The 20,818-nt window shown below is 46.1% G+C and overlaps 1 protein-coding gene across 1 annotated transcript in view; it reads left to right on the top strand.

Moving 5' to 3' along the window:
* TRIO (trio Rho guanine nucleotide exchange factor) overlaps positions 1 to 20,818 on the top strand; it is a 3,555,343-nt gene that overhangs the window by 1,396,618 nt on the left and 2,137,907 nt on the right. The window contains 1 exon segment of the mRNA XM_077269474.1: positions 4,568 to 4,634. Within this exon segment, the coding sequence (XP_077125589.1) occupies positions 4,568 to 4,634 (67 nt within the window).

Below are 20,818 nucleotides of genomic sequence, written 5' to 3'. Positions count from 1 at the left end.
GACGGACACCACCGGATCACAGGTCTTATGGCATTCACAGTGTCTCCAACTTCCTCATTATAGGGAGTCTTCTGCCGGCTGTTCTGTCTGAATCACGTATTTCAGGTATTTCATAGATTTACACGAAAAGCCCGGTATAAGCGTGCAGTGTAGAGCGCAGAATAAATGTGCACCGAGCCTTACTGTGATCTTTGGGAGGCAGAATGAACAAATCCACAGCAGGTGAAGAATTGGTTTTATTTATTTTTTACGCAGTTACTCATGCGGTATAAGTGATTAGGCCACTTTATTCTTTGGCTCGGTGCAAATACAGCGTTACCAGATTTATATTGGGTTTTTATGTTTGGCTGCTCTCACACAGTAAAAGATGGGTTTTTTTGGATGAAGAAGTTTTTGCATCACCATATTTTGAGAGCTATAATTTTTCCAGATTTCGGCTCAGAGTCATGTGAAGGCTTGTTTTTTGCAGGACAAGCTGACTTTTTTATTGGTACCATTTTCGGGCACATGACGTTTTTTGATTGCTTTCTATTCCGACTTTTATGGAGGCAGAATGAACAAAAATCAGCAATTCTGGATTTTTTTTTTCTCTGTTCTGCGTGTGGTAAAATTAACAACGCAGTTTTATTTTTCAGGTCAGTACGATTACAAAGATGCCACATTTATATTTTTTTTTAATGTTTTGGCGCTTTTACACAATAAAAACTTTTATAGAAAAAATAATTATTTTGCATTGCTTTATTCTGAGAGCTATATCTTTTTTATTTTTCTGCTTATGGAGCTGATTGGCAGCTTGTCTTTTGGGGGACAAGATGGTGTTTTCAGTGATACTATTTTTATTTATATTCATCTTTTTGATCGCGTTTTATTCCACTATTTCTAAGCGGGATGATGATAAAGCATAGTTTAGTACATTGTTGCATTTTTTTTTTACTGCGTTCACTGAAGGGGTTAACTCCGGACGCGGCGATACCAAACTTTAACTTTTTTTGTTTATTTAATTTTTTTAAACCGAAAAATGTGTATATATTACTGGATTTGATTTATTATTATTATTATTATTATTATTTTAGATTTTTTTATATATTGTTTTTTATTTTATTATATAGTTTTATTTATTTTTTTTACATAGTCCTTTTTTGGGACTTTCATGTTTCTTCACTTTGATTGAAAGTATAATGCATTGCAACGATGACACCGCTCCTGGCTGTTGGTGCAGAAGCTCAGCCATTGGCAGAGCTTAGCTGCTACACTGGTCAGGCAGGAAGTGCTGATATTTCAGCATCTCCTGTGTAATCTGTCACAGAGTTAGGGTATGTGCACACGTCCGGATTTCTTGCAGAAATTTCCTGAAGAAAACCGGAAATTTTCTGCAAGAAATACGCATTTTTTTTTTTTGCGTTTTTTTCCCGTTTTTTTAGCATTCTGCAAGCGTAATTAGCTTGCAGAATGCTAAAGTTTTCCAAGCGATCTGTAGCATCGCTTGGAAAACTGACTGACAGGTTGGTCACACTTGTCAAACATAGCGTTTGACAAGTGTGACCAACTTTTTACTATAGACGCTGCTTTTGCAGCATCTATAGTAAAAGATAGAATGTTTAAAAATAATAAAAAAAATAAAAAAAAATGCTTATACTCACCCGCAGACAGCTGATCTCCTCACCGGCGTCCGTTCCATATAGATGGTGTGTGCGCGCAGGACCTTCCATGACGTCGCGGTCACGTGAGCGGTCACATGACCGGTCTCGACCAATCACAGGACAGTGACGTCATCGGCAGGTCCTTCACCTCACACCAGCTACAGGAACCGAAGCGACAGCGTGCAGTGGAGAGGCGGGAAGACATCGAGGGTGAGTATAGGACTATTTTTTATTTTAATTCTTTTTTTTTGACCAATTATATGGTGCCCAGTCCGTGGAGGAGAGTCTCCTCTCCTCCACCCTGGGTACCAACCGCACATAATCTGCTTACTTCCCGCATGGTGGGCACAGCCCCGTGCGGGAAGTAAGCAGATCAATGGACTCCTAGGTGTGCGGAATCCCCTGCAATTCCGCATTTTAATGAACATGTTGCTTTTTTTTCCTCGATGCGGAAAAAAAGGCTACATTTGCACAAAAAATGCGGAATACACTGAAAATAATGGGAGGCATATGTTAGCGTTTTTTTTCACGTTTTTATCACGTTTTTATCACGTTTTTATAGCGAAAAAACGCGAAAAAAACCGCGAAAAATACTGAACGTGTGCACATGGCCTTACTGCGACAGAGCAGTACCAGGAGACTGCAGTGTCTGATGGCTCCTGCTTCACCGCTGAGAAAAAGCACTTCTCCAGTGTATTAAATGTGTTTGTTTTCTTTCAGCAGGACAGGGGTTAATCGGCCATATCGAAATCCCTGCTTTCAGCTGTGCTCCCTTTAGCCACTCCTCTCTCCTATAATAGCTAGGCCTTCTGGCCTGATCCTTGTCTGAGATAGCACTTACTAGATAGACTTGGAGAGTGAGGTTCTGGGTGTCTGGAGAGCTGGAGGAGTTTATTGTGCGACTTTAGCTTGGTTTGTAGGCTTGGAAATTCCTCATCCTTACCTGCCTTATTTTCTTCCCCCATCCTTCACACCCTGGTGAATACCTCTGTACCTCTGTTATTTGTGAAAGTATATTTTATGTGAGTGGAGTTTTCTTTTACCCTTGTCTTGGTTGCCCTGTTTGTCGGGTTGGTGTTCTGTGGCACACAGTAGCGCCTCTCCTCCCTGGGTGGGGGAAGGGGACAGACGCAGGGCTACAGTTAGGAGACAGGGCAAGGTCGGAGGCCTCGGCATTCTCGCTATTTGAGGTATCCCGGAGAACAGGGCAAGTTAGGGCACCCCTAGTGCTAGTGCCAGGAAAGTTGCCCATGGTCCCAGTTTACTCGCCAGACCTACTGTGACATTATCATGCTGTGATTGGTCAGTCAAATTGACTGACCAATCACAGCGATCTGGGTGTGGGGACAGACAGCTTGGGTCCCTGCACAGACAGCTGTCGGCACTGAACTATCACTGCCTGTTTACACGCAGTGATAGTTTAAATGCACAGCGGAAACAGTACGTTCTGGTGCAGAAACTGACACCCAGCCATGATGGACTGTATCCATCATTGGATATTAAGGGGTTAAGCCACTTCATTTTGCCAGTATGCTTCAGGTGTTTGTCCATTTGGAAGACCCTTTCCTCCCAGGCTTTAACTTCTTGGCTGATGTCTTGAGATTTTGCTTCAGTATTACCACATAATAATTTTTTTTTTCTCGTGATGCCATCTATTTTGTGAAGTGCACCAGTCCCTACTGAAGCAAAACAGTCCGACAACATGATGCTGGTACCCCTGGGTTTCATAGTTGGGATGATGATCATATTTGTAATCTTTTTTAGGATTCTGTTGGTTATTTAAATGCTGCTCTGATCAACATTTTCTGCAACTGAATAACTCACTCCAAGATTATTGTTTTAGCAACACATAGCTACTTATTTGTATCAATGTGTCAAAATCGGAAATGTGATATTTAAAAAATAGTGTACTCCATATAAGGCCATAGTCACACTAAACGTATGGAAAATCAGTCCGAGTCTCCCTGTCGAGAGTCGCACGAGTGTTCTCCTTATGATCATCCGTGGGTAATGCGTTTGCAATGCGATGATGTGATTTTCTCACACCTATGCATCTGTATGACATCCGAATGACATGTGTATGGCTTTACATTTCTCACTGATTTACCCCATTGAATTTAATGGCTCAGTGTGCTGAAATGAGGAAAATGTGTGTGTATTTGTCGCAAGCTAGACAAATGGTCCATGTGGTGTCCAAATTTTTCTCGCACCCATTGGCTTGCATTGGCAAGTCTCGGACGATATATTTTATCAATCGCAGCATGCTGCGATTTTACATGCATGTCGAATATGCCTGAGAAATAATACGGTGATGTGAGCTGCCCCATAGATTAACACTGGTCCAAGTTCTATGTGATGTTTCCTCGCATAGCACTCGCTTGTCTTCTACGGTAGTGTGACCCTGGCCTAAGGCAGTTTCTGGGAAAAAAAATTGCATATGAGATACAAAAATATTAGACAAAATTTGAAGCTAGAAAATTATTAACTCATTTATTTCAGCATATTTTTAGTTTATAAGTAGAAACCATAATCTCATCAAAGAAACGCAGATAAACATTTGAGAGAACAAGTTGCTGTTGGTTAAAATGGACGTTCTTTTTCCATGAAGGAAACATCACCACTCCAGCCCACATTGTTGTTTCTTGCAACTAGCATTACCAACCAGCATGATCAACTTAGGCATGTGTAAACTCTCATCCATCTAGCTCTGTCCACAATACTCAGTGTATCAAAATCACTCTTGCTGCAAGAGTATGCTGCCAAACACAAACTACACAAATATAAATGTAATCTTATTTTTTTGTGTTAGGTATCAATATTCTGATATTAACTAAGAGATGCTGCATATGGATAAATTACTTTTTTTCTCCCTTACAATGGAATATTACTTTTGATTTCTAACTGTTTTTTTTCTCTCCATCTTTAAGGTTCATTATGGCAGAGCTTATTCAGACAGAAAAGACATATGTTAGAGATCTGCGAGAATGTTTAGATGTAAGTTTATTATTTCTCATTTTTAACATAAACCTCATTTATTCCTTTTAGTTTTCAAGCTGTATGTGTTTAGCCCATTAGTGTCCGCCGATATGCCTTTTCACGGTTTTCATTCAGGGGCCTTAGTCCTCAGTACTGTTTTTTTCATGGCACTGAGGATTAAGTGTATAGCAACCCTCCAACAAGCGAAAATGCCGCAGGTGTTAGCTGTATATGACAGGTGACACCCTGACACATCAAAATATAAAGAGTTAAACCGCACCCTATAAAACATCCAAGTCCGTAAAGACAAAAAGGTGCACGTCAAAAACCGGGGAGTCTATCCCAGAGCGTCTTCCATAACAATAGAGTAAAAGACAGTGCCTCAAGCAGTGGTGAAAGATAAATCTTACATTTTATTCTGCCTCCTGTGGTGATGTTTCGGTCCGAAGACCTTTTTCAAGCACAGTACACAGCGTTTCAACCACCATTATATACAACAGATACCACCCACCAATTAACACAACACCAATAGGCTACACACAAAATAATGAGTACAATCCCATAAAAAACAAACAATACATATATAAATAAAAACAGTCCCTCTTGAGCATCTATTGTATTACCATCTAATCTAACATCAGCTCGCCACTTTGATCGGTATTATACACAAAGCATAGATCAAAATTACCTGGTTAATGATGGTGAAACGTAAACAAACAACCTCCCACCTATCAGTACAAGGCATTCCCACTCGTCATGGTTACAGCCACTCCCATGGGTGTGCTTATACAACCCACAGTCCAATCATAGTTAAGCATATATTGGCGCTCCACTGATACACAGTACTGCACATGTCCCAGTTCTCCTATGCTATTTGCAGGCGTCACACATTCATCCTGTGTCACGTTGTCCCTCATAGTTATCATACTGTAGTTATGCATAATGAATCGTATTCCATCGCTCCACTGATACACAGTACTGCGCATGTCTCAGCTCCCCTGTGGTATTTGCAGGCATCACACATTAGTCATTTCTCATTTAAACATTTTTCTTCTTTAAATGAGAAGGTGTGCCCAAACTTTTGGTCTGTACTGTATATATATATATATATATATATATATATATATATATATATATACTAGATGGCAGCCCGATTCTAAAGAATCGGGAGTCTAGAATCCATATATACTTTATTTATTCAAATGTAAGAATAATACATTTAATAAATAATAGTAAGAAAGAACAAAAAATGGCTGCACTCACCAGCTCTTGACAATTCTTGACAGTACGGCACATTTCTGATTGGTCGCTCGCGGCAGGCGGCAACCAATCAGAAAAGTGCCGCGCACCACGAAGGCATATATCTTTGTCCACCCTGAGCGGGTGTAGGACGCTGGTGACGTCACTTATCTCCGGACATTATCTCGGGACAAAGCCACGGAAGTTGGCACAAATTGCCGGAAGTAGTATTCTAGGCAATTATATATTAGATTTTAATGTTATCAGTGTTTACCTTTGAACGTTTATATTGTATTGTCCTGTCACCAGCCATGTGTACGATTATCGGCCGAAAGCCTCTCTGGAACCAATAATCACCCCATGTAAAGGTAACTTTATAAGTTAAAGATTCAGAATACTATGACTTTTATCATATCCTGAACAGTCAAGTTTTTTATGAACCGTTAAGGTTTTCTGGTTGAAGTAAAAAAAACTCTGAGTGTTTACAGTTTGAAACCATAAAATGTTGAAAAATTATGTCATTCTTGAGTATATCACTCAATGGTGCTCATAAACGTGTCAAATTTGATCTATAATATACTTTAATATATGTTACTTTAATCTTTAATATACTTAAGAACAGGGCCCCAGACATCACACAGGGGGTCTGAAACACCGCACAGTGGTCCAAAATATCGCTGTGCTCTGCCTGGGGCCCCATATGCTGCCTGGGGCCCCTGTGCTCTGCCTGGGGCCCCATATGCTGCCTGGGGCCCCTGTGCTCTGCCTGGGGCCCCATGTTCTGCCTGGGGCCCCTGTGCTCTGCCTGGGGCCACTGTGCTCTGCCTGGGGCCCCATATGCTGCCTGGGGCCCCTGTGCTCTGCCTGGGGCCCCATATGCTGCCTGGGGCCCCTGTGCTCTGCCTGGGGCCCCATAGGCTGCCTGGGGCCCCTGTGCTCTGCCTGGGGCCCCTGTGCTCTGCCTGGGGCCACTGTGCTCTGCCTGGGGCCCCATATGCTGCCTGGGGCCCCTGTGCTCTGCGTGGGGCCCCATATGCTGCCTGGGGCCCCTGTGCTCTGCCTGGGGCCCCTGTGCTCTGCCTGGGGCCCTGTGCTCTGCCTGGGGCCACTGTGCTCTGCCTGGGGCCCCATGTTCTGCCTGGGGCCACTGTGCTCTGCCTGGGGCCCCATAAGCTGCCTGGGGCCCCTGTGCTCTGCCTGTGGCCCCTGTGCTCTGCCTGGGGCCCCATATGCTGCCTGGGGCCCCTGTGCTCTGCCTGGGGCCCCATGTTCTGCCTGGGGCCCCTGTGCTCTGCCTGGGGCCACTGTGCTCTGCCTGGGGCCCCTGTGCTCTGCCTGGGACCACTGTGCTCTGCCTGGGGCCCCATATGCTGCCTGGGGCCCCTGTGCTCTGCCTGGGGCCACTGTGCTCTGCCTGGGGCCCCATATGCTGCCTGGGGCCCCATATGCTGCCTGGGGCCCCTGTGCTCTGCCTGGGTGTAGGACACTGGTGACGTCACTTATCTCCGGACATTAGCTCCGGACATTATCTCCGGACATTAGCTCCGGACATTATCTCCGGACATTAGCTCCGGACAAAGCCACGGAAGTTGGCACAAATTGCAGGAAGTAGTATTCTAGGCAATTATATATTAGATATATAATAGGAACAGCACAATGCTCACCAGTGGGTGCCTGGCCTCCTGGGTAGAATGGTCCACTCATCTACCCAACATGTATACCAAATAGAAAAAAGATGGCAGCACTCCAAGTCCTTTTCAAGGTGGAAAAAAGTGTGCAGTTTAATAGACCCACATCTTCTGTGCGACGTTTCGGCTCACACTGAGCCTTTCTCAAGCTCAGTGTGAGCCGAAATGTTGCACAGAAGATGTGGGTCTATTAAACTGCACACTTTTTTCCACCCTGAAAAGGACTTGGAGTGCTGCCTTCTTTTTTCTATTTGGTATATATATATATATATATATATATATATATATATATATATATATATATATATATATATATATATATATATATATATATATATATATATATATATATATATATATATATATATTTATATATATATATATACACACACACGTACACACACACACCTCAAAAAAAATAAAGGGAACACTTAAACAACAGAATGTAACTCCAAGTAAATCAAACCTCTGTGAAAGCAAACTGTCTACTTAGGAAGCGAGACTGTTTGACAATCAATTTCACAAGAGGGGGAGCTGTATTGGGTGCAGCTAAACGGAAGCCCCCTCATGACTGTGTTGCCATGGGGAAGAGTGGAGAATTTAAAAAAAAAAAAGATAAATAGGTGTCCCGGGATTGGTAGGTTTAGGTATGGGGTGGGGTTTTGTTAGGATCAGGAGGCGGGGGCTGGGGAAAAAGTGCGGGAAGGGATCAGTCTTGCTGTGACAGGTGAAGAGAGTGGACCTGCTGCCACAGTGTTTACTCACCATGGCCACAGTGGACAGCTTGGTCGCCCAGCTTCGTAGGGAGGCTCAGTCCAGGAGGGCCGGATGGCTCGAGGAGCAGCTCACCGGGCTGCTGGGAGACAGCGGGAGCCGGGGTAGCAGGACCAGGAGGACGAGGCCACCCGAGAGATTGTCCCCCGATGTGACACTGCGCGGCAGACGCAGGCCGCGGAGCCCCTCCGGGGACCCTGCGGGGGCTGTGGGACGCGGCGCAGCCATACCGCCCGCCCCCTCCTCCGACAGGAATCCACCCGGCGGCTCTGCCGGTGCGAGGCGACGAGGCGCTGGGTCGACGGTGCAGGCACAACCAGTCGCCAGCGCCGCACCGGAAGTCAGGGCTGCACCAGAAGTGCGGCCTAGCGTCGGGCGTGAGGGTGCTGCAGCACCAGGGACTACAGCCAGGACCCGCCGGGGAGCAGCTCCAGTGGCAGCAGCATCTGTGACGGGGTGGAAGGAGCCCTGCGAGGGCAGCACCAACAAGGAGCCTGGAGGCGGACGGGACAGCGGTGGGTGCACCGGGACCACGGCCGCACGGTGCACCCGGCTTGGGGACAGGTCGGCAGAGCAGGATGTCGGGCAGGCGGGCTGCAGCGGTTCGGCAGGGATCGGGACACAGTCGTGCCGTGGGAGCGGCGGCCAGAGGGGCCAGTCCGGCTGAAGGGCACAGAGGACCTACGGAGGAGGCCAGGTCGAGATCCAGCAGGAGGTCGAGGGACCGGTCGCCTTTGCCAGTCTCAGTCCCCCCTGGTGACGTAGAGGCCAGGGGCGCGGGCCTGGGGCAACTGAGTGGCAGCGACAACTCCAGGAGCGATCATCGTGACGAGGGAGAGCGGCAGGATTCAGGAGGCACGGCTGGTGGGGACACAGCACCTGCGCAGCCCCGTGAGTATATGTCCAGTCTTTTTCCTGTTCCGGGTGTGGCGGGGTTAGCGGAGCGGGGTGGGGGAGGTAGTGCAGGAGTTCCAGGCGTTAGAGAGCTTTTGGCAGGTATGTCGCAGATTTTGAGGAGATTGGATGGTGGGGCGGTGGATAGTGTGGGCGCGTCGCCCGCAGGGGCTTGGTTGCCAGATTCTGGTCGCGGAGCGACCGGTGTCGGTGCAAACTGAAACGGGGAAGAGCGATGCAGTGAAGTTAGATGATAGGGCAAAGGGAGAGGTCTACGTGTGTTTTGAGGGCCCGCTGGGGGGCCATTTGAAGAAAGAGGTGAAGGAAAGAATTTGGGAGGATGAATACGAGGAGATTTTCTCTCTCCTTCCTTTGGAAAAATTTAACTTGGACAAAGGAAAGAAAGATGATAGCAAAAAGGAAGAGAAGGAAAAGAGACGTTGGCGCCTGATTCCTCAGACGTTCGTAAACTGGCAGCAGGCTTTTGTCATTCTGGCGAGTGTTATAGGAGAGAAATCCCCAGAGAATTGCTCGGGCCTTTTTTGTTATTTTGATGCCATTGGAGAAGCACATCATACTTATGGGGGCCAGGCCTGGCTGCGATACGATAAACAATTTAGGCAGCGGAAAGCGGTTAGGCCCAAGATAAAATGGGATCAAAAGGACATTGGATTGTGGTTGAAGGTGATGGCCCCTGTGCGATATGGGCAGTCCTTTCAGGGGGGCGGGGGGGTAGCAGTCAGGAGTCAGGACAAGGTGGAGGACGACAGGTGTCACAGGGGGCAAAGGAACGAACGGGGACTTGCTGGCAATTTAATGACGGCCAGTGCAAGAATGGTGCTACCTGCAAGTTTAAACACGTGTGTTCACATTGTAACGGGGCCTCACACAGGGCATCTAAGTGTTTCAAAAAATCAAGGGGCAAGCCACCAGTGGGTGGCGGTCAAGGAGGTGACGCCAGTGAGGCTTCAAAAGATGGCCCCCTATCTAAATAGATACCTGGACCATCAAAAGGCGGAGGTTATTAGGGACGGTTTTCTTGACAGTTTTAAGATTCCTCACCCGACGCATGTAGTCCCCTTTTCTACAAAAAATTTGAGGTCAGCAAGTTTGCATATGGAGGTTGTTACGGCTAAGTTGGCAAAAGAGGTCGAATTGGGAAGAATGGTGGGGTCGTTTAGTTTGTTGCCCATGGCAGGTGTGATTGTTTCCCCGCTCGGGGTCGTACCCAAGAAGGAGCCGAATAAGTTTCGGCTAATTCAGCATCTGTCATATCCCAAGGTGTCCTCTGTTAACGATAGGTGTTGTGTATCCGCTTTTTGGGCTCCCCTGGTGGTTGCTGGTGGTACTGGTGACTTGTTTGCACTTTGCTGCTTCTGTTCACCTGCTTCCATCAGCGTTTGGGAGTTTCCTATTTAGCCTTGCTCTCCAGTCATTTCCTTGCCGGTCATCATTGTAACCAGAGCCTTCGGTTGCATGTTCCTGCTACTAGTCTGCTGATCAGCTAAGTGGACTTTGTCCTTTTGTTTTGTACCTTTTGTCCAGTTTGCAGTTTTTGTAATTCTCTGTAGCTGGAAGCTCTTGCGGGCTGAAATTGCCACTCCTGTGTCATGAGTTGACACAGGAGTCTTAAAGTAATTTCAGGATGGTTTTTGAAAGGGTTTTCAGTTGACCGTGAAGTCCTCTTTTGTATCCTTCTGCTATCTAGTAAGGGGACCTCTCTTTGCTAAATCTACTTTCATACTGTGTATGTCTTTTCCTCTTAATTCACCGTTATTACATGTGGGGGGCTGCTATCATCTTTTGGGGTATTTCCCTAGAGGTAAGCCAGGTCTGTTTCTTCCTCTACCAGGCGTAGTTAGTCCTCCGGCTGGCTCGTGGCATATAGGAAGTCGTAGGTATGCTCCCTGGCTACTATTAGTTGTGTGGTAGATTTAGCTCACGGTCAACTCGAGTTTCCATCACCCGAGAGCTCGTTCGTTATTTATATGTTTCTTACGTTCCCTTGCCATTGGGAACCATGACAGTATGACCGGCCAATGTTAAACTTATTGGCAGAAGAAAGGAGAGAAAAAAGAAGTCTGTAAATTTTTTATTTTTATTTTTTTTTCTCTTTTTCCCCCTATGCTTGCTCCATTGTTGGATCAGTTGTATTTCAGCTCTAATTACAGCCTTTGCCTTTATCTCCTTATAATCCTTGAATGGCTCTGAGCTCACCTGTTTAAAGATGGATCCTCAGAGTTTGGCTGCAGGTTTAAATAATCTTGCTACAAAGGTTCAAAATTTACAAGATTTTGTTATACATGCTCCTATTTCTGAACCTAAAATCCCTACACCAGAGGTGTTTTCCGGAGATAGATCTCGGTTTTTGAATTTCAAATATAATTGTAAATTATTCCTTTCTCTCAGACCTCACTCCTCAGGAGATCCTGTCCAGCAGGTTAAGATTGTAATTTCTTTGCTGCGAGGTGACCCTCAAAATTGGGCATTTTCATTGGCACCAGGGGATCCTGCGTTGCTCAATGTGGATGCGTTTTTCCTGGCTTTAGGGTTGCTTTATGAGGAACCTAATTTGGAGATTCAAGCTGAAAAAGCTTTGATAGCCCTATCTCAAGGGCAAGATGAAGCGGAGATATACTGCCAAAAATTTCGTAAATGGTCTGTGCTTACTCAGTGGAATGAGTGCGCCTTAGCGGCAAATTTCAGAGAGGGTCTTTCTGATGTCGTTAAAGATGTTATGGTCGGGTTCCCTGCGCCTACAGGTCTGAATGAGTCCATGACAATGGCAATTCAGATTGATCGGCGTTTGCGGGAGCGCAAACCCGTGCACCATTTGGCGGTATCTTCTGAAGAGACGCCAGAGAAAATGCAATGTGACAGAGTTATGTCTAGAAGCGAGCGGCAGAATTATAGGCGTAAAAATGGGTTATGCTTCTATTGTGGTGATTCTGCTCATGTTATATCGGCATGCTCTAGACGTACTAGGAAGGTTGACAAGTCCATTTCAATTGGCACTTTACAGTCCAAATTTATTTTGTCTGTAACCTTGATTTGTTCATTATCAGTTATTACCGTGGATGCCTATGTGGACTCTGGCGCCGCTCTGAGTCTTATGGACTGGTCCTTTGCCAGGCGCTGTGGGTTTGATTTAGAGCCTCTGGAAGTCCCTATACCTCTGAAGGGTATTGATTCTACACCTTTGGCTTGTAATAAACCACAGCTCTGGACGCAAGTGACTATGCGTATGACTCCAGACCATCAGGAGGTGATTCGCTTCCTTGTGTTGTACAATTTACATGATGTTTTGGTGCTTGGATTACCATGGTTACAGTCTCATAACCCAGTCCTTGACTGGAAAGCTATGTCTGTGTTAAGCTGGGGATGTCGGGGGGCTCATGGGGACACTCCTATGGTGTCCATTTCGTCATCTATTCCATCTGAGATTCCGGCATTTTTGTCTGATTATCGTGATATTTTTGAAGAGCCTAAGATTGGTTCACTCCCTCCTCACAGGGATTGTGATTGCGCCATAGATCTGATTCCTGGCAGTAAATTTCCAAAGGGTCGTTTGTTTAACCTATCTGTACCTGAACATGCTGCTATGCGCGAGTATATTAAGGAGTCCCTGGAAAAGGGACATATTCGTCCTTCTTCATCACCTTTAGGAGCCGGTTTTTTCTTTGTCTCTAAAAAGGATGGCTCTCTGAGGCCTTGTATTGATTATCGACTCCTGAATAAAATTACAGTCAAATATCAGTATCCATTGCCTTTGCTGACTGATTTGTTTGCTCGCATAAGGGGGGCTAAGTGGTTCTCTAAGATTGATCTTCGTGGGGCGTATAATTTGGTGCGAATTAAGCAGGGGGATGAGTGGAAAACCGCATTTAATACGCCTGAGGGCTATTTTGAGTATTTGGTAATGCCTTTCGGCCTTTCTAATGCTCCTTCGGTCTTTCAGTCCTTAATGCATGATATTTTCCGTGAATATTTGGATAAATTTTTGATTGTTTACTTGGATGATATTTTGATTTTTTCTGATGACTGGGAGTCTCATGTTCAGCAGGTCAGGAGGGTTTTTCAGGTTTTGCGGGAGAATTCTTTGTGTGTAAAGGGTTCAAAGTGTGTTTTTGGGGTTCAAAAAATTTCCTTTTTGGGGTACATTTTTCCCCTTCTTCTATTGAGATGGACCCTGTCAAGGTTCGGGCTATTTACGACTGGACGCAGCCTACTTCTCTGAAGAGTCTCCAGAAATTCTTGGGCTTTGCTAATTTTTATCGTCGATTTATAGCTGGTTTTTCTGGCGTTGCTAAACCTCTGACGGATTTGACTAAAAAGGGTGCTGATGTTGCCAATTGGTCCCCTGCTGCCGTGGAGGATTTCGGGAGCTTAAGCGCCGCTTTTTGTCTGCCCCTGTGTTGCGCCAGCCTGATGTTTCTCTTCCCTTTCAGGTTGAGGTCGATGCTTCCGAGATCGGAGCGGGGGCGGTTTTGTCGCAGAAAAGTTCCGACTGCTCGGTGATGAGACCTTGTGCGTTCTTTTCGCAAAAATTTTCGGCCGCCGAGCGAAACTATGATGTTGGTAATCGGGAGCTTTTGGCCATGAAGTGGGCATTTGAGGAGTGGCGTCATTGGCTTGAGGGTGCCAGACATCAGGTGGTAGTTTTGACTGATCACAAGAATTTAATTTATTTGGAGTCTGCCAGGCGCCTGAATCCTAGACAGGCACGTTGGTCGTTGTTCTTTTCCCGGTTTAATTTTGTGGTCTCGTACTTACCGGGTTCTAGGAATGTGAAGGCAGATGCTCTTTCTAGGAGTTTTGAGCCTGACTCTCCTGGGAATTCTGAACCTGCTGGTGTCCTTAAGGATGGAGTGGTTTTGTCTGCTGTCTCTCCAGATTTGCGACGTGCTTTGCAAGAATTTCAGGCGGATTGTTGTGGATTCTGTTTGTGGGCTCCCTCTGGTGGTTACTGCTGGTACTGGGTGACTTTGGTGGGTTGCGGTCTCTGGGTTCCACCTGTCCATCTGTGGCTGGGTGTTTCCTATTTAGCCTGGCCTTTCTGCCATTTCCTTGCCGGCTATCAATGTATTCAGATGTGCTCAGTTTGGTTCCTGCCTACCTGCTCCCAGATCTTTCAGAATAAGCTAAGTGCTGATTTTCAGTTGTTTGGTTTTTTTGTCCAGCTTGCTAATTATGTCTCTATGCTAGCTGGTAGCTCTAGTGGACTGAGGTTCTCCCCATGTGCCATGAGTTGGCACATGGGTTCTTGTAATCTCAGGATGGTTTTTTGATTAGGGTTTTTTGCTGACCGCTCAGACCCCTTTTGTATCGTTCTGCTTTCTAGTTACAGCGGGCCTCAATTTGCTAAACCTATATATATCATCTCTATGTGTGTGCCTTCCTCTCATTTCACCGTCAATATATGTGGGGGGCAAACTATACCTTTTGGGGTTCATTCCTCTGGAGGCAAGTGAGGTCTTTACTTTCTCTGCAGTGCTAGTTAGCTCTTAGGCTGGTGCGTGGCGTCTAGAACCAACGTAGGCACGCTCCCTGGCTATCTCTAGTTGCGTTTGTCAGGCGTACGGCAGCGGTCAGCCCAGGTTCCATCATCCTAGAGCTCGTCCGTTATTTATTTGCACTTTGCTTGTCCAGTGCTATCCCTTGCCATTGGGATTCATGACAGTATAGCCGGCCCACAAAGTGTTAATTGTTTGGGCTGAAGCAGGAGAAAAAGAAGTGTTTGGGGAAATTTTATTTTTTTTTTTTTCCTTTTGAGGTTTTGCTGCCTAGCCCTTAATTGCTGTCTAGCTGCTTCTTACCTCCTCTTAACCCTTGAATGGCTCTGACCTTAGCTGTTTAATATGGATGTCCAGAGTTTGGCTTCCAGCCTGAGTAATCTCACTGCAAAGGTTCAAAACATACAGGATTTCGTTATTCACACTCCCATGTCTGAACCTAGAATTCCTATTCCAGAGTTCTTCTCTGGAGATAGATCTACCTTCCTGAATTTCAGGAACAATTGTAAATTGTTTCTTTCTTTAAAATCTCGCTCCTCTGGAGACCCTGCTCAACAGGTCAAGATTGTTATATCTTTCCTGCGGGGAGACCCTCAGAATTGGGCATTTGCATTGGCACCAGGGGATCCTGCATTGCTCAGTGTGGATGCGTTTTTTCTGGCACTGGGATTGCTGTATGAGGAACCTAACCTGGAGATTCAGGCTGAAAAGGCTTTATTAGCCCTCTCTCAGGGGCATGATGAAGCAGAAATATATTGTCAAAAATTTCGGAAATGGTCGGTGCTTACTCAGTGGAATGAGTGCGCCCTGGCTGCTAACTTCAGAAATGGTCTTTCTGAGGCCATTAAGGATATTATGGTGGGGTTCCCTGCGCCTACAGGTCTGAATGAGTCTATGGCTATGGCCATTCAGATTGATCGGCGTTTACAGGAGCGCAAACCTGTGCACCAGTTGGCGGTGTCTTCTGAACAGGCACCTGAGACTATTCAATGTGATAGAATTCAGTCCAGAAGTGAACGACAAAATTATAGGCAGAAAAATGGATTGTGTTTTTATTTTGGCGATTCAGCTCATGTTATATCAGCATGCTCTAAACGCACAAAAAAGGTTGATAAATCTTTTGCCATTGGTACTCTGCAGCCTAAGTTCATTTTGTCTGTGACTCTGATTTGTTCACTGTCTTCCATTTCCGTCGATGCCTATGTGGATTCGGGCGCTGCCCTGAGTCTGATGGATTGGTCATTTGCCAAAAGCTGCGGTTTTAGTCTGGAGCCTCTGGAAGTTCCTATTCCTCTGAGGGGAATTGACTCTACACCATTGGCTATGAATAAACCGCAGTACTGGACACAAGTGACCATGTGCATGACTCCCGTTCATCAGGAGGTGATTCGCTTCCTTGTACTGTATAATTTACATGATGTACTAGTGCTTGGTCTGCCATGGTTACAAACTCATAATCCTGTCCTGGATTGGAAAACAATGTCTGTGTTAAGCTGGGGATGTCAGTGGGTTCATGATAATGCACCTCTGATTTCAATCGCTTCATCTACTCCTTCTGAGATCCCTGCATTTTTGTCGGACTATCGGGATGTTTTTGAGGAGCCTAAGCTCAATTCGCTCCCCCCTCATAGAGATTGTGACTGTGCTATAGAATTAATCCCTGGCAGTAAGTTCCCTAAGGGTCGTTTATTTAATCTGTCGGTGCCAGAGCATACTGCTATGCGGAATTATATTAAGGAGTCCTTGGAAAAGGGACATATTTGTCCATCTTCGTCCCCTCTGGGAGCAGGTTTTTTTTTTCGTGGCAAAAAAAGATGGTTCCCTGAGGCCTTGTATAGATTATCGCCTTCTGAATAAGATTACAATCAAATATCAGTATCCATTGCCATTATTTACTGATTTGTTTGCTCGCATTAAGAGGGCTAGGTGGTTCACTAAGATAGATCTTTGCGGTGCGTATAATCTTGTGCGGATAAAACAGGGTGATGAGTGGAAAACCACATTTAATACGCCTGAGGGCCATTTTGAGTATTTGGTAATGCCTTTTGGACTCTCCAATGCTCCGTCAGTCTTTCAGTCCTTTATGCACAATATTTTCCGTGAATATCTGGATAAATTTATGATTGTGTATTTGGATGATATTTTGGTGTTTTCTGATGACTGGGAGTCTCATGTTCTACAGGTCAGGAAGGTGTTTCAGGTTCTGCGGGCCAATTCTCTGTTTGTGAAGGGCTCAAAGTGTCTCTTTGGAGTCCAGAAGATTTCTTTTTTGGGGTACATTTTTTATCCTTCTACTTTTGAGATGGATCCTGTCAAGGTTCAGGCGATTTGTGACTGGACACAACCTACATCTGTTAAGAGTCTTCAGAAGTTCTTGGGGTTTGCTAATTTTTATCGTCGGTTCATTGCTAATTTTTCCAGTGTCGTTAAACCTTTGACTGATTTGACTAAAAAGGGTGCTGATGTTGCTAATTGGCCTCCTGCGGCTGTGGAGGCCTTTCAGGAACTTAAGCGCCGGTTTTCTTCTGCTCCTGTGTTGCGTCAACCAGATGTTTCACTTCCTTTTCAGGTTGAGGTTGATGCTTCCGAGATTGGAGCGGGGACGGTTTTGTCACAGAGAAGTTCCAATGGCTCGGTGATGAAGCCATGTGCATTCTTCTCTAGAAAATTCTCGCCCGCCGAGCGCAATTATGATGTGGGTAATCGGGAGCTTTTGGCCATGAAGTGGGCATTTGAGGAGTGGCGTCATTGGCTTGAGGGTGCTAGACATCGTGTGGTGGTCTTGACTGATCACAAGAATCTCATTTACCTTGAGTCTGCCAGGCGTCTGAATCCTAGACAGGCTCGTTGGTCGTTGTTTTTTTCTCGTTTCAATTTTGTGGTCTCATACCTGCCAGGTTCAAAGAATGTGAAGGCAGATGCTCTTTCCAGGAGTTTTGTGCCTGACTCTCCTGGAGACTCTGGGCCTACTGGTATCCTTAGGGATGGGGTAATATTGTCCGCCGTATCCCCAGACTTGCGACGTGTATTGCAGGAGTTTCAGGCGGATAAACCTGATTGTTGTCCACCAGAAAGACTGTTTGTTCCGGATGATTGGACCAGTAGAGTTATCTCCGAGGTCCATTCTTCTGTGTTGGCTGGTCATCCTGGAATATTTGGTACTAGAGACTTGGTGGCCAGGTCTTTTTGGTGGCCTTCCTTGTCAAGGGATGTGCGTACCTTTGTGCAGTCTTGTGAAGTGTGTGCTCGGGCCAAGCCTTGCTGTTCTCGAGCCAGTGGGTTGTTGTTATCCTTGCCCATCCCGAAGAGGCCTTGGACGCACATTTCCATGGATTTTATTTCTGATCTCCCTGTTTCACAGAAAATGTCCGTTATCTGGGTTGTGTGTGACCGCTTTTCTAAGATGGTTCATTTGGTGCCCTTGCCTAAGTTGCCTTCTTCCTCTGAGTTGGTCCCTTTATTTTTTCAGAACGTGGTTCGTTTGCATGGGATTCCGGAGAATATCGTTTCTGACAGGGGATCCCAGTTTGTGTCTAGATTTTGGCGGACGTTTTGTGCTAAGATGGGAATTGATTTGTCTTTCTCGTCTGCATTCCATCCTCAGACGAATGGCCAGACGGAGCGAACTAATCAGACCTTGGAAACTTATTTGAGGTGTTTTGTTTCTGCTGATCAAGATGACTGGGTTGCCTTTTTGCCACTGGCCGAATTTGCCCTAAATAATCGGGCTAGTTCTGCTACTTTAGTCTCTCCTTTTTTTTGTAATTCGGGGTTTCATCCTCGTTTTTCTTCTGGTCAGGTGGAGTCTTCGGATTGTCCTGGAGTGGACGTGGTGGTGGACAGGCTACATCACATTTGGAATCAGGTGGTGGACAATTTGAAGTTATCTCAGGAGAAGACTCAGCATTTTGCTAATCGCCGTCGCCGCGCGGGTCCCCGACTTCTTGTTGGGGACTTGGTGTGGTTGTCTTCTCGTTTTGTCCCTATGAAGGTTTCTTCTCCTAAGTTCAAGCCTCGGTTCATCGGTCCTTATAGGATCTCGGAGATTCTTAACCCTGTATCTTTCCGTTTGGATCTCCCAGCATCGTTTGCTATTCATAATGTGTTCCATCGGTCGTTATTGCGGAGGTATGAGGTGCCCGTTGTTCCTTCGGTTGAGTCTCCTGCTCCGGTGCTGGTGGAGGGAGAATTGGAGTATGTTGTTGAGAAGATCTTGGATTCTCGTTTTTCCAGACGTAAACTCCAGTATTTGGTTAAGTGGAAGGGTTATGGTCAGGAGGATAATTCCTGGGTGGTCGCTTCCGATGTTCATGCGACTGATTTGGTCCGCGCCTTCCATAGAGCTCATCCTGATCGCCCTGGGGGTTCTCGTGAGGGTTCGGTGACCCCTCCTCAAGGGGGGGGTACTGTTGTGGATTCTGTTTGTGGGCTCCCTCTGGTGGTTACTGCTGGTACTGGGTGACTTTGGTGGGTTGCGGTCTCTGGGTTCCACCTGTCCATCTGTGGCTGGGTGTTTCCTATTTAGCCTGGCCTTTCTGTCATTTCCTTGCCGGCTATCAATGTATTCAGATGTGCTCAGTTTGGTTCCTGCCTACCTGCTCCCAGATCTTTCAGAATAAGCTAAGTGCTGATTTTCAGTTGTTTGGTTTTTTTGTCCAGCTTGCTAATTATGTCTCTATGCTAGCTGGTAGCTCTAGTGGACTGAGGTTCTCCCCATGTGCCATGAGTTGGCACATGGGTTCTTGTAATCTCAGGATGGTTTTTTGATTAGGGTTTTTTGCTGACCGCTCAGACCCCTTTTGTATCGTTCTGCTTTCTAGTTACAGCGGGCCTCAATTTGCTAAACCTATATATATCATCTCTATGTGTGTGCCTTCCTCTCATTTCACCGTCAATATATGTGGGGGGCAAACTATACCTTTTGGGGTTCATTCCTCTGGAGGCAAGTGAGGTCTTTACTTTCTCTGCAGTGCTAGTTAGCTCTTAGGCTGGTGCGTGGCATCTAGAACCAACGTAGGCACGCTCCCTGGCTATCTCTAGTTGCGTTTGTCAGGCGTAGGGCAGCGGTCAGCCCAGGTTCCATCATCCTAGAGCTCGTCCGTTATTTATTTGCACTTTGCTTGTCCAGTGCTATCCCTTGCCATTGGGATTCATGACAGCGGATAGACCTGATCGTTGTCCGTCTGGTAGACTGTTTGTTCCTGACGAGTGGACCACTAGAGTCATCTCGGAAGTTCATTCTTCTACTCTGGCAGGTCATCCGGGAATTTTTGGCACCAGAGAATTGGTGGCTAGATCCTTCTGGTGGCCTTCCTTGTCTCGAGATGTGCGTGTTTTCGTGCAGTCTTGCGATGTGTGTGCTCGGGCCAAGCCTTGTTGTTCTAGGGCTAGTGGGTTGTTGTTGCCCTTGCCTATTCCGAAGAGGCCTTGGACGCACATCTCTATGGACTTTATCTCGGACCTCCCTGTTTCTCAGAAGATGTCTGTCATCTGGGTGGTGTGTGACCGTTTTTCTAAAATGGTTCATTTGGTGCCATTGCCTAAGTTGCCTTCCTCATCTGAGTTGGTCCCTCTGTTTTTTCAAAATGTGGTTCGCTTGCATGGTATTCCGGAAAACATCGTTTCTGACAGGGGTACCCAGTTCGTGTCTAGATTTTGGCGGGCAGTCTGTGCCAGGTTGGGCATTGATTTGTCTTTTTCGTCTGCATTCCATCCTCAGACCAATGGCCAGACGGAACGAACTAATCAAACTTTGGAGACTTATTTGAGGTGTTTTGTGTCTGCGGATCAGGATGATTGGGTTGCCTTTCTGCCGTTGGCGGAGTTTGCTCTTAATAATCGGGCTAGTTCTGCCACTTTGGTTTCTCCTTTCTTTTGCAATTCAGGGTTTCATCCACGTTTTTCATCTGGTCAGGTTGAATCTTCAGATTGTCCTGGAGTGGATGCGGTAGTGGATCGGTTGCATCAGATTTGGGGACAAGTGGTGGATAATTTGGAATTGTCCCAGGAGATGACTCAGCAGTTTGCTAACCGCCGTCGTCGTGTTGGCCCCCACCTTCGTGTTGGGGACTTGGTGTGGTTGTCTTCCCGTTTT

This window comes from Ranitomeya variabilis, chromosome 6 (assembly GCF_051348905.1).
Source record: "Ranitomeya variabilis isolate aRanVar5 chromosome 6, aRanVar5.hap1, whole genome shotgun sequence".
Classification (NCBI taxonomy): Eukaryota; Metazoa; Chordata; class Amphibia; order Anura; family Dendrobatidae; genus Ranitomeya; species Ranitomeya variabilis.
This window is presented reverse-complemented; position numbering and strand designations above follow the sequence as displayed.